Consider the following 15,795-nt stretch of genomic DNA (forward strand, 5'->3'; position numbering starts at 1 on the left):
CTCCCAAGTGCTGGGGTCATAGGCATTAAGTCACCCCAGTTTTGTCATCCCTCAGTAGTTCCCTATCCATGATAGTACACTGCTGGTTCAGAGTCATGTGATGACTGTACTTTCCCTTTACCTGTCTAACACGTCTGTCCATGACTTCAGGTAAGATTACTGCATCCACAGTCTAAATGAACCAGAAACGTCGTAGTCACTCTTAAACTGTATCATGAGATACGCTGTCCACTGGGGAGGGACAGCTAAAGTATTCTCTTTAATATTCAGTGTTTCATAATGAAGTCTGTTACATTTCAACCGGCAGGGACATACACTGAGAAAAGCAGTTAGGGGGTTTTGCCATTTTCCAGGTTGTGTACGTACAGTCCAGCATCACTGGGCCGTGTCTAATGGAGCCACTGCTGTATGTGTGGCCTGTTGACCACAGTGTGGATATATAGTATATAACTTAATAACCTGAGAGTGGAAGTGTTCACACCATTTTCCAGTGATTTCAGTAACTTGATTGATGTCCAACTCTTTTATTAAAATCACATGGCAGGCAGGTGGGTAGTGGTGGCGCATGCCTTTAATCCAGCCACACAGGAGGCAGAGGCAGGCGGATCTCTGTGAGTTCCAGGAAAGCCTGCTCTACAAAGTGTGTTCTAGGACACACAGGGCTACACAGAGAAACCCTGTCTGAAAAAAAAAAAAAAAAAAAAGACCAAAACAAAACATGGCAGGCAGAAGCATAAACGTAGCCTTTATCATGGCTCAGGCAACTTCAGCTGAGACCTTTTCTGGGCCCATTACGTCACTTCCAGGACAGAATGGAGCTGCTGAGTTAAATGTCAGCTTTGGCTACAGAATGTCTCTACTGACCAAAAAACTGCACTGAAAGGAACTAGCGATTAGTATGAAAATATTGCTAAAATCCCACCATAACATTACTGAAGAGAACAAGAAAATCATTTTAAAATTTGGAATGGTAGATAAAAATTTCTGAAAATGGCAGATAAGGGTTCTTTAGTAGTTGGACCTAAGTATTGTTTATTGATATTTATCTGACCTAAGACCCATATAGTTATCCTAAATAAATGCTAGTACTATTATGTTAGTAAAGGTTTTTTTTTAATATTTTTATTTTATTATTTATGTTTTTTTTTTTTTTTGATTGATTGTTTTTTGAGACAGGATCTCACTTCATAGACCAGGCTGGTCTCGAACTCAGATCAGCCTGCCTCTGCCTCCTGAGTGCTGGGATGAGGTGTGCACCACCATGCCCAACTGGTTTCATTTATGTAGGGACAAGTATAAACCGCAGGGAAGTGTGGCGATCAGAGGACAGCTCCTGGGAGTTGGGTCTCTCCTAACTCAAGTCATGTTTACCCACTGAACCATGCTACCAGCTCTAGTTTTGGTTTTTGAGACAATTTTTATTGCTGGGTTGCATCCAGGCTTTCCTAATACTTGCAAGCCTGAAGCCTCTTGAGTGTTGGGTTTACAGAGATGTACCACCACACCCAACAGAAAAATTACTTCATCAGTCGGTAATTGTGTGTGTGTGTGTGTGTGTGTGTGTATACACATGTGTATGCATGTGCTCACCAGAAGTCAACCTTGGGTTTTGTCCACCTTTTTTTTGAGGCGGGTCTCTTGCTAGAGTCTGGGGCTCTCCTATTAGGCTGGGCTGGCTGGTCTGGCTGGTCTGGAATCCTCAGGCATCCACCTGCCTCTGCATCTCCAGTGTTCAGGTGTGCTCCACTGCACCTGGCTTTTCCTGTGACTGCTGAGGATCGGACTCAGCCTCATGCTAACAAGGGAACACTGCACCGACTGAGCTATCTCCCCAGCTCCACAAATAACTGAATTTTTCCCAAGAATACTTGTCATTGAAACTGTCAATATGAAAAGCACTTTATAAATAAAATGTCAACATAGTACATATAGAGTACAGTACTAATACATTTCTTATAGAACACGTGTTAAAGGTTTGAGTACTTAAGCTGCATCCTAAAACTAAAAGGGAGGGATGTGGTTAAACACATACATTGTTAATACATGTATTAAGATATCACAACGAACTTACTGCTTTTAAATACTGCCTGGCCCATTAGTTCCAGCCTCTTACTGGCTAATTCTCACCCATATTTAATAATCTGTGTAGCACCACAAAGTGTGGCTTACCAGAAAAGATCTTAACCTGTGTCTGTCTCAGGTGGGAGAATCATGGCGACTGCCTGACTCGGCTTCTTTCTCCCAGCATTCTGTTCTGTCTACTCCACCTACCTAATTTTCTGTCCTATTAAAGGGCCAAGGCAGTTTCTTTATTAACCAATAGACAGATGACCCTCCTCCATCATATTTTTGCCTCAGGCTCCCAAGTGCTGGGATTTATAAGTTAGGATCCTCCATACCCTGGGTTGTCTTTTGAAGTCTTTGCAGTGCTGAACATCAAACCTGAGGTCTTTTTGGTTTTTTGTTTGTTTGGTTGTTTGGTTGGTTTTTCAAGACAAGGTTTCTCTGTGGAGCCCTGGCTGTTCTGGAACTTGCTCTGTAGATCAGGCTGGACTCAGAGTCAGATTGCCTGCCTCTGCTTCCTGAGTGCTGGGATTGAAGGTGTGCACCACCATGTGCTAAACCCAAGGCCTTATGCACACTGACCAAGTGTCCTACCTCTGAGATACATTTCCAGCTCCAGAACCTAATTTTTAACAGCTCTAATTCTGATTCCAACTGGTTTATTTCTCAAATATATTTGATGGCAAAGAATGGGATCTTTTAAGAGTCCTTGAGCAGTCTGAATCTCTCTGGGGATGGTGGACTGAACAAATACAACCCACAGGATCAGAAACATGGACATTTGAGTGTGCTGGATCACACAAAACACAGGGTCCTGAAGCTTCCTGCCAGGGGGCTGTGAATGGGGATTTCTGGTTCATGGGAATTTTGTCCTTATTCTTCTTGGCAGTAATGTCTTTGTCTTCCAGTGCCCGAGCAAGCATGTAACTGACCTTTCTTTGATGAGCCAGTGCTTCTTCTTTGTCATTCAACTGTAAGCAGAAGTTAGGGATGTACCAGTTAGTGTGTCAGGAAAAGGAGTGTTGCATTTTATCAGAAGACTGCATTCTAAATTTAAATTGGTCATATTTTAGGATAATCTTGAATCAAATGCTGGGGGATTTAAGTGAATTTTTAAAATTTATTTGTTGTGCATGTTTATATCTGTGCCATGATGTATGTGTGGGTGTTGGAGAAGAATTTGAGGAGTTAGTATGTGTGTCCTGGAATCAAATTCAGGGCCTGGCAGCAGGCTCCAATCTTGATGGGTGAAATCGTGCTTTTTATTTTAAACTTTCATTTATGCGTATGTATGTATATGTACCGTGTGTGCAGGTGCCTAAGAAGGCCAGAAGAGGGCGTCAGGTTCTCCAAAACTGGATTTACAGGTTGTTGTGAGCCACTACTTAATTTGCATGCTGGGAATGGAAGTAAATGCTCCTAACTGAGGAGCCAAACTGAGCCATCTCTCCAGCCCCAGGGGCTGGAAGGGCAGTAGTGAGGGGCTCATTAAGTAGGGTACTCACAATGCACGCTTGCTTAACTGAGTCCAATCCTTGGAACTCACATAAAGGTGAAAAAGAGAGCCGATCTACACATGTGCCATGGCATGCCGTGCTCACACATACATCATATATACATACAACGATAATAAAACTTTCTTTAAAACAATCCAAGGATTGTTAGTGTTACTTCTCTGTAACCCTGTAAGTTACCTAGAGATGGGGAAGATTGTATATCTGTGTGTAATCGCAACGTGTACTGACTTGTGAAAAATATTTAAAGCTGTATCTGAATTGTTTTTTATGCATTCATATACAAATAAATGTCAGCAGAGTTGACGTGTGTCTGCTCTGAGCACTTGTGTCGGTGTCTTTGTTCGCAGCCGTCTGTGGAAGGTGCCAGGACTGACGTCAGGTCGTGTTGGTGACAAAGGGTCTGGTGCGCCACCACCGCCTGGCTTAGGGTCTGGAACTCTTTTTTTTTTTTTTTTTTTTTTTTTTTTTTTGGTTTTTCGAGACAGGGTTTCTCTGTAGCTTTGGTGCCCGTCCCGGAACTAGCTCTTGTAGACCAGGCTGGCCTCGAACTCACAGAGATCCTCCTGCCTCTGCCTCCCGAGTGCTGGGATTAAAGGCATGTGCCACCACCGCCCGGCAGGGTCTGGAACTCTTTAAGTGCAGGCCGCACACAAATGCAGGGAGCTGAGCTGGTTGGAACCAGTCACTGACACACAGACCCTGTCAGCTGTGGGGCCTTAAACCTGCACAGAAGGGATCCTCACAGGAGTGGGGAGAGCCGGCAGGGAGATACTGGGGCGTGGTGCCTGGTGGAGAAAAGGGTTTAGGAGGCCTAGAATGGGAGCCCATGGATTAGCTGACCTGCAGTCCCTAACCAAAACCAAGTGACGGTCTGGCACTAACCAAGTCTACTAGCATCTTAAGGACTTCTTGTGGGCTGTCTTGGTCTTCAGTCCTCTTCGAACTGTTTTCTGAAGGGAGCATCCCCAGCAGTCGCTGCCCTAAGGTCTTCTTTCTCCTTTGGGACGCATATCCTGGAATGGAGTGGGAGAGTCCAGCTGAGAAAATTACTCTCGCTGATGTTAACTGCAGTAAAAGCCAGAGTCATTCTCACAAAACCACAAGGACCAGTGTTGCTGGTTGCACAGCATGATGGGGGAATGTGGATTTCAGGTGTGGGTGGGTGGAGACCTGGAGAGGGAGGCACGCTGTTGGAAACTCAGGCCTCAGGTCATCACAGTCCTCCGGAGCAGCAGAAATCCAGGTCTGTGTGAGATCATTAACCACAGAAACACCGCAGAGGCCCAACAGGCACAGGCCGCTGTAGCCCCATCCATGCAAACAGCCAGAAGGTCCTGCACGGGATCCTCTCTTCGCCTCTTAACCACTAAGCTTTAGATGCGTTTTCTGAGCTTCCCCCGTCCTCTGAATCGGGAGCACTGCCTTCCCATTTGCCATTGTCATTTCTGATGATGACAAAATATCCATAAAGTTTGCCATCTTCAGCATTTCATTCTGTACACAAGCTGGGGGAGTTTGAGAAGACATTATGAAGCCAGATGGTGCTTAGACAACTCACTGCCGTATTAAACTTGGTTAAAATGGTAGATTTTGTGGACATTTTATCATCATAGAAACATAACTGAAAACACCTAGCCCAGTATTAGCATACAACATAATTCTCTATATTTTGATGTATCACCAAAAGACAAAATGTGTAGAAAATGCCAGATGTGGTAGCACACACTTGTAATCCCAGCCCTGGGAGGCAGATAGACACACATAACTCTCCATGACCAGCATATGGAGGTCAGAGGACAAGTTTGGGGAGCCAGTTCTCCTTCCATTGTGTGGGTCCCAGGCTTAAACTCAAGCCTAGGCTGGACTGAGTTTCTGGTCCTCCTTCCTCTCCTGAATGCTGTGGTTCCTGACATGTGCACCATGCCCAACTAAATGCATTTTTTTTCTGTTTTTGAGACAAGATCTCACTAGGTATTCCTGATGAGCCTACAACTTGTACACAGACCACACGGGCCTGGAATTCAGAGACCCACCTGCTTCTGCCTGCCCGGTGCCAGGATTAAAGGTGTGCGCCACCATGCCCAGCTAAATGCTATTTTCAGTATTACTTTCCTCTTGGCATTAGAGTCTCTTGAGTTAGTACCTCCATTCGTCTGCCTCAGCTTCTGAGCTCGGATTACAAACCTGCACCACCATTCCCAGCTCATCAGAGCACTTGCATTGTCTCTTCCCACAAACCACAGTCCTGCCTTAGTGAAGTAGAAGAGTATACTACAAAGAGCTCAGCAGAGGCCCTGAGTTCAGTTCTCATTACAACCCCCGTAACTCCAGCTCCAGGGAACCCAGCACCCTCTTCTGGTCTTCCCAGGCTGTTGAGGAATATTTGTTTATGCAAAGATATGTTGCATTTGTTTAATTATATAAAGATGCGTTGCATTTGTTTCACCTTGCCTCCCTAAGGCACCTGATTGGTCTAATAAAAAGCTAATACTAGGCAGGACTGCAGGGTAGAGAGAGTGAGCAAGAGGAGGAATCCAGGCTTGACAGAGACAGGAAGAAAGAAAAGAGATGCCAGGGGCCAGCCAGCCACTAGGAAGCAGCAAAGTGTCTGGGATAAGCTTTAGAATGAAATACTTGTTTTCACCATAAACATCAGCATGAACAGTTGCTTCTAGAAGTACTTAGACCTTGAAGAAGTCATAGCGGAAAACTGTTATCTACGGAGCTGTTTTTCTGAAGGAGCTGTCCAGCCTTCGCGTGACTTTGGTCACAAGACGGTGCTGGCACACCTGGGTATCTTGAATTACTGGTGCTGCACACAGTACACAATAAGGGCTAAGGTTGCTGGGGTGTGATGTTCTCCTTCAGAGAGCATAAAGATTAGATCAGGGGCTTTGGTATGAAGAATCTGTTTTACCCAAAAAAGCACCTGTAGTGTAATATAAGTACATACGCCTTTGTACGCTGCTCAGCGTTCAGTTCATAGAAACGGCTCCTCCCTGCTGCCAGAGAGCCGAGAGTCATCCTAGAGTGACCCTGTCTTCAACTGACCCTCGAAATACACAACACCCCACACCCTCCACTTTTGGGGTCAGGGATGAAACTCAAGTTGTTAGGCTCAGTAGCAAGGCCCTTTAGGTGCTGAGCCATCGGTTTAGCCCCGACACTTGCTAAATTGAAAACGAATAGCAGCTACATGGAAAGCTCCAGTTATACCTCTTTCCTGTGCCGACTTGGACCAGATCCCAAAGCAGCTAACACCCCCTTCTCCGTAGTTACCCTCGTCTTTCAGGTGCTGCCTGTTGGTCCACACTGCTGCTCGTCTACACTTCTCCGCGTGTGCCAGTCTCAGCGCCTGGTCGTTTTTCCTCGTTAACTGTTGTTCAAAAGCAATTCTGAACGCATCTGCCATTATATGAGCCTCTTCCTTACTTTTCTGCAGAATTTCCAGCTTAAAGAGAGTTGGGGAGCCATGAGAAGTGAAACGAACCGTTTTTCATATAAATCGCTGTGCTCCTAGCCTCTATTCCCTCTAGCTTGTCTGCGTAAGTCAGCGCTTGCCCATTCTACCGGCACTCTGGATGCCAGCAGTCCGCCCTGTACCAACCCCCCTGCTCTTGAAACTCACCACCCCTGCTGGGCCCTGTGCCTGTCCTGGAGGAAGGGCACAGCCGAAAAGGAGGAAAGCACCTAAGGCTGTGAACCTCCCTAGCTGAGCTTGAGTCTGATCCATGTGGTTCTATGCTGTTCTTTGGGAGTAGCTAATGTGTAGCTGTTAGCCTTCCTAAGTGATCTAAAGGCTTTCAATTCTCTGTCTTCAAAAAAGGTAAACCAGTGGCTGGGCATAGTGGCACATGCCTTTAATGCCAGCACTGGAGAGGCACAGACAGGCAGATCTCTGAGTTCAAGGCTGGCCTAGTCTATAGAGTTAGTTCCAGGACAGTCAGGGGTACACAGAGAAACCCTGTCTCAAAACAGCCAAATCATAAATTTGGTTTGTACACATAAACATTCATAATTAAAGTCAGCTAGTTAAATGCCTGGCCTGTTGATGATAAACATGGTGTCTATTTCCTCCAAGACAGTTGTCATCCTGTTAACCTATGAGAGGATGAGGCTCACTCTGCCCACAGCCACACGGACAGCACCACTGGTCAAGTCTGTCTGCGTCCTCCCATGTCAGAGAAGCTCCATAGTCATCCCCCTCCCCCCGCTACCCAGGGTCAACTCTACTTATTTTAATGTAAACACACCGTTTCCTTCTATTAACTGTGATTTGAAGGCCATGTAGAAATGAGAAAATATGAATTTAAGAAATATTAATTACACACTTAGCCAAACGACTTTACCTGGCTTCAGATTTCATGCAATGTACTATGTGTGTTTTGGAACCAGGTAAACGAAATCTAATGCACAAGTTAATTCTAGCACATAAAACCAAACGTAGTTTCCACAGCCAGTGACTCCTAAGATAAAACTCATTATTGCAAATCCTGCCATTTATCCTCCCGCTAATAAAGGGCCTGAACCAAGGCATCTGATAAATACCTCATGTCTGAGCTGAAGAACCAGTTTCCGAGTGGATGCTGCCATTTTGGCACAAGAACAGGGGTTCCCTCCAGGACCGCGACACAGGCAGGCGCCAAGGACTGCAAGCTTGAAACCCAAAGGCATTGCCCGTTACCAGGTGTCACGCTGACTGAGCCACATACACACACCACCACACAGCCATGCACATGCTAGTCAAGCCTCTGATTCAATAAAGTGGACAGTGTATATGTGAGTGTGTGTAATATATATATGATTATTACATATATATAATATAAATATGTAATATACATATATATATGAAAGCAGGTGAGGAATTCACGATCTGAGTGGAAATGGCCACAAATGAGACATCATTTCTTGCAACAAACACTTCAAAGAGTTTACATTCCTTCCTTCTCAATCTCAAAACCTTTAATCCTGGCATTCATCTCTAATAGCTTTGGATGTGCAGCAAGAATTTAGCCTAACCAAGTCTTTAATACTAACACCCAAAGTGAGTGCTTCCTGTGGTAGGCATGGCCTTGTAGCCGGCATTCCCTGTGTCCCTCTCCTCCAACAAGACTGTGCTCAGAATGAACAATGAATTTTATTTTACCCTGGGGAAAGCAATCATGGCTCCATTCTTTAAAAAAATTACTCTGTAGGGGCTGGAGAGATGGCTCAGTGGTTAAGAGCATTGCCTGCTCTTCCAAAGGACCTAAGTTCAATTCCCAGCACCATATGGTGGCTCACAACCATCTGAAATGAGATCTGATGCCCTCTTCTGGCCTGCAGACAGACAGACAGAATATTGTATACATAATAAATAAATGAAATATTTTTAAAAAAATTACTCTGTGGCGCTGGAGAGATGGCCCAGTGGTTAAGAGCACTGGCTGCTTTTCCAGAGCCCTGAGTTCAATTCCCACCAACCACAGGGTTTCTCACAACCATCTCTAGTGGGCTCTGATGCCCTCTTCTGGCATACGGTTGTACATGCAGATAGAGCACTCAAAAAAATCAATCAAAAATAAATATATTTCTTGATCAGTGACTGTAATGAAGTCACTTGTAGCCCCGGCCCCTCAAAACTTGACTAAAGCTGAAATGAAGAAGCAGGGTCATTCACGGAAGAAAAGAAAAAGAAAAAAGGAAAGCAAAGCAAGAACCTCCCTTCTGTTTTCCGCCCATGATAGCGGCTAGGCACACTTACTAATTTAGCAGAGGTCGTCTGTAGTATTGTACCATGCGTTCTGAAGTTTCTTAAGGAATTTACTATAAAACTACCTAACTCCAGTCTGCCTAGGTGTAAGTCACTAGCAATGTGACAGAAAAAATCACCCCTCATTCCTGTCTCCCCTTGTGTGTGACGTGGAGCTTGAGTCAGAGCGTGAGGGTTCAATTTGTCAGTCTTAGAAGACCTGACACCGGCGAAGGGCAGTCCAGTGCTTGTTCTTGGTGGCAGCTGCTCTCTTTTTTCCTGTGTTCTCCACTGTGTGGAATGCTCGCTTCAGACCCTAAGACCCTTTGGCCCTCACGAACTAAACTGCCACACGGTAAGCCACGGACAACACATCGGCAGATCTTTGTTCTGAGCCTGGGTAAACTGGAGGTTCCCTTTTCACCGTGAGAAAAATCCCTGAACCCACCCGGCCTTAGTTCCATGACACCCCTTTGCAGCCCTCGGAAAGAGCCAGTCCCACCCAGCAGAGAGGCGTGGCTCAAGCAGTGCCCGCTGCAAAGGGCATGGTAGCAGCAGCTGGCAAGAAGCGACCTGGGCGGTCACGGGCCTCTAGCACCCGAGTCTGAGGCGCTAAGTACGCTGTCCTGAGCAGGCTGCAGGGAATAGGAAAGCAGCTGTCCCTGCCATGCGGCTTTCCCGGGTGCACACGTACCTCGAGTCCGGATACCTCTGTAAAGGCACTGGCCTCCTGAGCCATGTTCTCGCGAGCCACCTTCTGCTGTTTGATATCAAGCATGGCAAGGGTCTCCAAATACCGCTGGTTCAAAACTAGGAAGAGCCACACACGACACTGTGAGTTCTCTAAGGCCAACTACAGCCTCTCTATGGAGTCACACAGAAGCCACACACTCACTTCTAAGTGACACCTATCAGCCATCACACAAGACTGGGCTCCATCCAGAAAACCTATCTGATGAAACAGGAAGTAGCATGGGAGAAAAGAGATACCGATAGTTCCTAGTAGCTCCATTTTGTTGTTGTTTTGTTTTTCAAGACAGGGTTTCTCTGTTTAACAGCTCTGGCTGTCCTGGAACTCACTCCGTAGACCAGGCTAACCTTGAACTCAGAGATCCTCCTGCCTCTGCCTCTGCCTCTGCCTGAAATGCTAGGTGGGATTAAAGGTGTGTGCTGGCCAGGCGGTAGTGGCCTATGCCTTTAATTCCTGCACTCAGGAGGCAGAGGCAGGCGCATCTGGGGTTGGGAGGAGAAAAAAAAAATCAAGGTGTGTGCCACCAACTGGACTTTTTTTCTATTAAGAGTTTTCCAGCCAGGTGTAGTGGCACACTCCTTTAATCCCAGCACTTGGAGACAGAAGCAAGTGGATCTCTGGGTTCGAGGCCAGCCTGGTCTACAGAGAGAGGTCCAGGACAGTCAGGGCTACACAGAAAACCCTGTCGGGGGAAAAAAGAACAGCAGCAGTGAGTTTCCACAGAGGGCCGGGTGCGATGGTGATTTGAGGCTCTGATCACTGAGTGCTTCAGGACAGCTGGGACTGCCTAGTAAGACCCTGTCTCAAGAAACAAAACAGTTTTCATAGGAGAGGTCCTCACCATGGTCAGAAAGAAAGGGAAGGGAACCTGTTCAGTGGAGAACAGTAACCTTCCTCTCGAGGCAGAGTGAGCAAGGGGGAAGAAGAGAGAGAGGGGGCTTGTGATTCTGGAACCTTCTGCCCTAGACTACCAGAGGTACAGCTGGATACTCAGACACATGTGAGTCCAGATCTCATCTGGGCGCTGCGTGAGCACCAGGAGCCTCTGAGTCACGCTGATTCAGGGTTTATTCCCTTCAAACGGTCACTTAGTTTCTGCTGAGGGGAGGAATTACCATCTTTTCTTAAAAATCTGTTACAAAAATCAGTACAAGCAGGGCTCTTCCAATGTTGACCATAAGGTGGCTCATTGTATACGGGCTGTGCAACAAACAGACTTTACACCTAGAGTACACACACGGCCGGGCGGTGGAGCCCAGACTGTGTCTACCTCATGGCAATCCTCCTGCCTCAGCCTCCCAAACTGGACCAAAGGGATGGTGGAGAGGAACTGTGCACAGCCTTTACTTTGGAATATTTCAGAAAACTGTAGAATGATCGAGGGCACTAACTGCGTGCGCACACAGTTTCCAGCACTACTGAATTAACCGCTTTTACTTTAGAGTTTTCAAGAACTATAGTTCAGGGTTGGAGAGATGGCTCAGAGGTTAAGAGCACTGGCTGCTCTTCCAAAGATCATGAGTTCAATTCCCAGCAACCACATGGTGGCTCACAACCATCTGTAATGAGATCTAGTGCCCTCTTCTGGTGTATAGGCACACATGCAGGCAGAACACTATGCATACTAAATAAATATATCATTAAAAAAAAAAAAGAACTATAGTTCAGACATGTACACAATGTACTTTGATATATTCACCTCCCACTCCCTCCACCAACACCTCCCAATTGCTGCTTTTTGTTTGTTTTCTTGAGACACAATCTCCTATGTAGCCTATGGCTGTTGTTAAACTGTGTAGACCAGGCTGGCCTCAAACTCACAGAGATCTACCGACCCCTGCCTCCCGAGTGCTGGGGTTAAGGGGTGAGTACCACCACGGCTTGCCCAATTGTTTATTTTAAACAATTAAAGGATTAATCTGATGTTGTATGGATTTCACCTTGATAGTCTTATTTAAGAAATCTTTTAAAAAATCTAAACGATGGTCTACAAGAGCTAGTTCCAGGACAGACTCCAAAACCACAGAGAAAAAGAAAAAGAAAAAAAATCTAAACGATACATTTTTATTTTCCCTAAATTATATTACTTCAAAATACTAGCACTTGCCAGGCGATGGTGGCGCACACCTTTAATCCCAGCACTCGGGAGGCAGAGGCAGGTGGATCTCTGTGAGTTCGAGACCAGCCTGGTCTACAAGAGCTAGTTCCGGGACAGGCTCCAAAGCCACAAAGAAACCCTGTCTCGAAAAACCAAAAAAAAAAAAAAAAAAAAATACTAGCACTCTGTCTATATTGCTGTAGTATATTCTATATTTGCTGTCTTTAAACATATTTTATTATTACTTTTTTAGAGGCAAGGTTTCTGTGTAGCCCCGGCTGTACACTCTGTAGATCAGGCTGGCCTTGAACTCAGAGAGCCACCTGTCTCTGCCTCCTGCAAGTGCTGGAAATAAAGATATTCGCCACCACCCCACGCTAACGTGTTTTAAAAGAATCATTAAAATCCATTACTCACCAGAATTTTCAGACTTGAGCATTTTAATTTCTTCTGTTTTCACCTTCAGATTCTCTCTGAGGACAGCATTGTCACAGCTTAGTCTGCAAAGGGAAACTTAACTAAATAATTAAAGTATTAACACCTCAATGAACGAAATATCTTTATTTCTACAATTGATTACATTTTATTTATTTTATTTGTGGGACATTTTAAAAGTGCACATATTGGGGTCAAAGGGCAGCCTGTGGTAGTGGGTTCTCTCCTTCTGCTATGTGGGTGGTGGGATCGAACTCAGGTCTTTGGGGTTGGTGGCAAATGCTTTTTATCTACTCAGCCATCTCGCCAACCTTCAATTATTATTATTATTTGGTTTTTTGAGACAGGGTTTCTCTATGTTACAGTCCTAGCTGTCCTGGAACTAGCTCTTGTAGACAGGCTAGCCTTGAACACACTGCCTCCTGCCTCTGCCTCCCTGAGTGCTGGGATTAAAGGTGTGCCACCATCACCTGGCTTCACATTGATATAATTTTAATTTAATTTAATAACCATTTGGACACTGACGCTGTGCTTGGGCCAAGACAGGTCCTCAAGTAAACCTTGGATATTGGTCAGTTCTGAGTAGGTATGGGGTTCATAACCACTGGGCTAAGTTAATGAGGGGACTGACGACAGGAAGCTGTGCATGGGGGGGTACGAGGGATCTGAACTCAGGTCCTAACACTTGTGAGGCAAACACTTTACCCACTGAGCCATCTCCCCAGGCTGCTTTGTTTGCTGTTTTTGCTTTACAAATGCTAACTAGGCCCTCTACCACTGAGCAGCATCCTCGGTATGTGCCCTGCCACAATGCCTGGCTCTACTATATATACAGTACTAGGAAAACAACAGAAAAACATGGGAATGGTAAGTAGATCAGCAATAAGAATTTTATTTATAATTTTCTCAAAGAAGAAGAAAGCCTAAAATTGCATTTGAATGACATGCATTTTAAAATTTTCCTTGGGAAAATTATGGACGATACCTACCTATGTGGACTATATACTGTACCTACCCAGGCTGAGGATGGGCTCGGCTGTGCCAAGGAGGATGGGCCTCGGTTGTGACGTAATCACACTGCATGCACAGGCCCTAGGTTTAGTTTTCGATGCCATCAATATACAAACCTGTCATATTTTTGGATCCACGATTCCTCTATATTTTTAAATCTATCCTGATCAAATTCCATTTCCCACTGCAAGGCATTTATTTCCTATAGAAAGAGAAATAATACCTTCAGATAAAAAAAAAACGAAAGAGCATTTTGTGGAAAATTATTAGTATAAATCTTTCTGAGACACTGAATGGGTGAAAGGCATTTATTTATGTGCTTGGAAGAGTCTATGGCATTTGAAAAATACATCGGGCTGGGCAGTGGTGGTACTTGCCTTAATCCAATCCCAGCCCTTGGGAGGTAGAGGCAGCCAGATCTCTGTAAATTCAAGGCCAGCCTAATCTACAGAGTGTGTTCCAGGACAGCCAGGGCTGTTAGACAGAGAAACCCTGTCATTAAAAAAAAAAAACAAAAAACACACAACAAATGGCCTTTTTTTTTTAAAGCTCTCAGACACACTTTGATAAAGCTCACCGAACACAGCAAAGAAATTTCAAATTATTTATGTTCAAAATTTGGTTATAGTGAGCCCAGATTTCTCAGGGTCCACTTCTGCCCATGTAGACACCAGAAACTAAATTTACTTCTTGGAGTCTTAACCCAAATGGCCCCATCAAGGGAAAATACGATTTAAATAAAAAAATGACATCTGTGATTATCCTAATTCCACGTCCAGTGAGGTGTTCGGAAACACGCTGACCCTGCCTGGGGCAGAGGACAAAAAAGGAAAAAGATAAAAAGTGCTAAATTGTCAGACTTGCTGCCATATATTATGTATTTATATATATAAAAGACCTGCTGCCATGAAAGGCCACACTTTACCCGCGTGACACTCTATTTTAAAATTTAGGTGTCCAGGGGCTGGAGAGATGGTTCAGTGGTTAAGAGCACTGGCTGCTCTAGAAGACCCTGGTTCAATTCCCAGCACCCACATGGCCGCTCACAACTGTCTATAACTCCAGTTCCAAGGGAGCCAATACTCTCATGTACATGTAAACCAATGTACATGAAATAAAAATAAATCATTAAAAAAAATGTCAGTGACCAAAGGGAAAACCGTCAGAGACTGCAGAACTCCTTGCAGGAGAGTAAGCACAAATGAAACACCTGTTACCACACCGAGCCTAAGAAAATTCTATCTAGGGCTGGAGAGATGGCTCAGAGGTTAAGAGCATTGCCTGCTCTTCCAAAGGTCCTGAGTTCAATTCCCAGCAACCACATGGTGGCTCACAACCCTCTGTAATGGGGTCTAGTGCCCTCTTCTGGCCTGCAGGCATACACACAGACAGAATATTGTATACTAAATAAATAAATAAATAAATAAATAAGAAAATTCTATCTAAATATTATCAGATTGAGCGCATCAATGCTACATTTGCAATACCTTCTCCAGAGATCTCTTTTGTTCTATGGTTTTTTGAAGCACTGTCTGTGTGTGACTTGTGGCCTTGTCAAGCACTGCCTAAGAAAAAATAAAAATATGATCAGTAAAATTAAACTTATTTACATAATATATGAGCATATTCCTATATGCATATTTTATTTTTAAAGATTTATTTATTTTCAATACACATACTTTATTTTCAATGTCCGTGTGTCTGCATATAAATGTGTGCATGTGCGTGCTGGTGCCTGAGGCGCCTTTTTGGAAGGGGGTGTCGGATCTCCTGGAGCTGGAGTTACAGGCAGTTATGAGCTACATGAAAGAAGAAAGTATTGCTGGGCGGTGGTGGCACACACCTTTAATCCCAGGACTGGAAGGCAGAGGCAGGCAGATCTCTGAGTTTGAGGTCAGCCTGGTCTACAGAGAGAGGTCTAGGACAGCCTGGGCTACACAAAGAAACCTGTCTCAATAAACTAAAAAGGAGGAGGAGCAAGAAGGAGAAAGTGTTATGATTTCAGCCACAATAAGGCTGGCACTAGCTGGGCGGTGGTGGCGCACGCCTTTAATCCCAGCACTCGGGAGGCAGAGGTAGGCGGATCTCTGTGAGTTCGAGACCAGCCTGGTCTATAACAGCTAGTTCCAGGATAGGCTCCAAAACCACAGAGAAACCCTGTCTCAAAAAAAAATAAAATAAAATAAAA

General features: G+C 44.9%; 1 protein-coding gene across 4 annotated transcripts in view; it reads right to left on the reverse strand.

Annotated features, from left to right (window-relative positions):
* Positions 1-1,416: 1,416 nt before the first annotated feature.
* The window catches only part of Ccdc125 (coiled-coil domain containing 125), a 39,153-nt gene continuing 24,774 nt past the window's right edge, over positions 1,417-15,795 (reverse strand). For 3 of the 4 annotated variants that reach the window (XM_057789622.1, XM_057789621.1, XM_057789620.1), the window contains exons 6-13: positions 15,095-15,172; positions 13,724-13,809; positions 12,579-12,661; positions 10,007-10,122; positions 8,130-8,237; positions 6,861-7,032; positions 4,464-4,594; positions 1,417-3,035 (exon numbers count right to left, since the gene is read on the reverse strand). In XM_057789622.1, coding sequence (XP_057645605.1) covers positions 2,724-3,035; positions 4,464-4,594; positions 6,861-7,032; positions 8,130-8,237; positions 10,007-10,122; positions 12,579-12,661; positions 13,724-13,809; positions 15,095-15,172 — 1,086 coding nt within the window. In that variant the 3' untranslated portion in view covers positions 1,417-2,723. The remainder of the gene's footprint in view (positions 3,036-4,463; positions 4,595-6,860; positions 7,033-8,129; positions 8,238-10,006; positions 10,123-12,578; positions 12,662-13,723; positions 13,810-15,094; positions 15,173-15,795) is intronic. The other variant, XM_057789623.1, reaches the window with a different exon arrangement.

Source organism: Chionomys nivalis, chromosome 15, assembly GCF_950005125.1.
Source record: "Chionomys nivalis chromosome 15, mChiNiv1.1, whole genome shotgun sequence".
NCBI lineage: Eukaryota > Metazoa > Chordata > Mammalia > Rodentia > Cricetidae > Chionomys > Chionomys nivalis.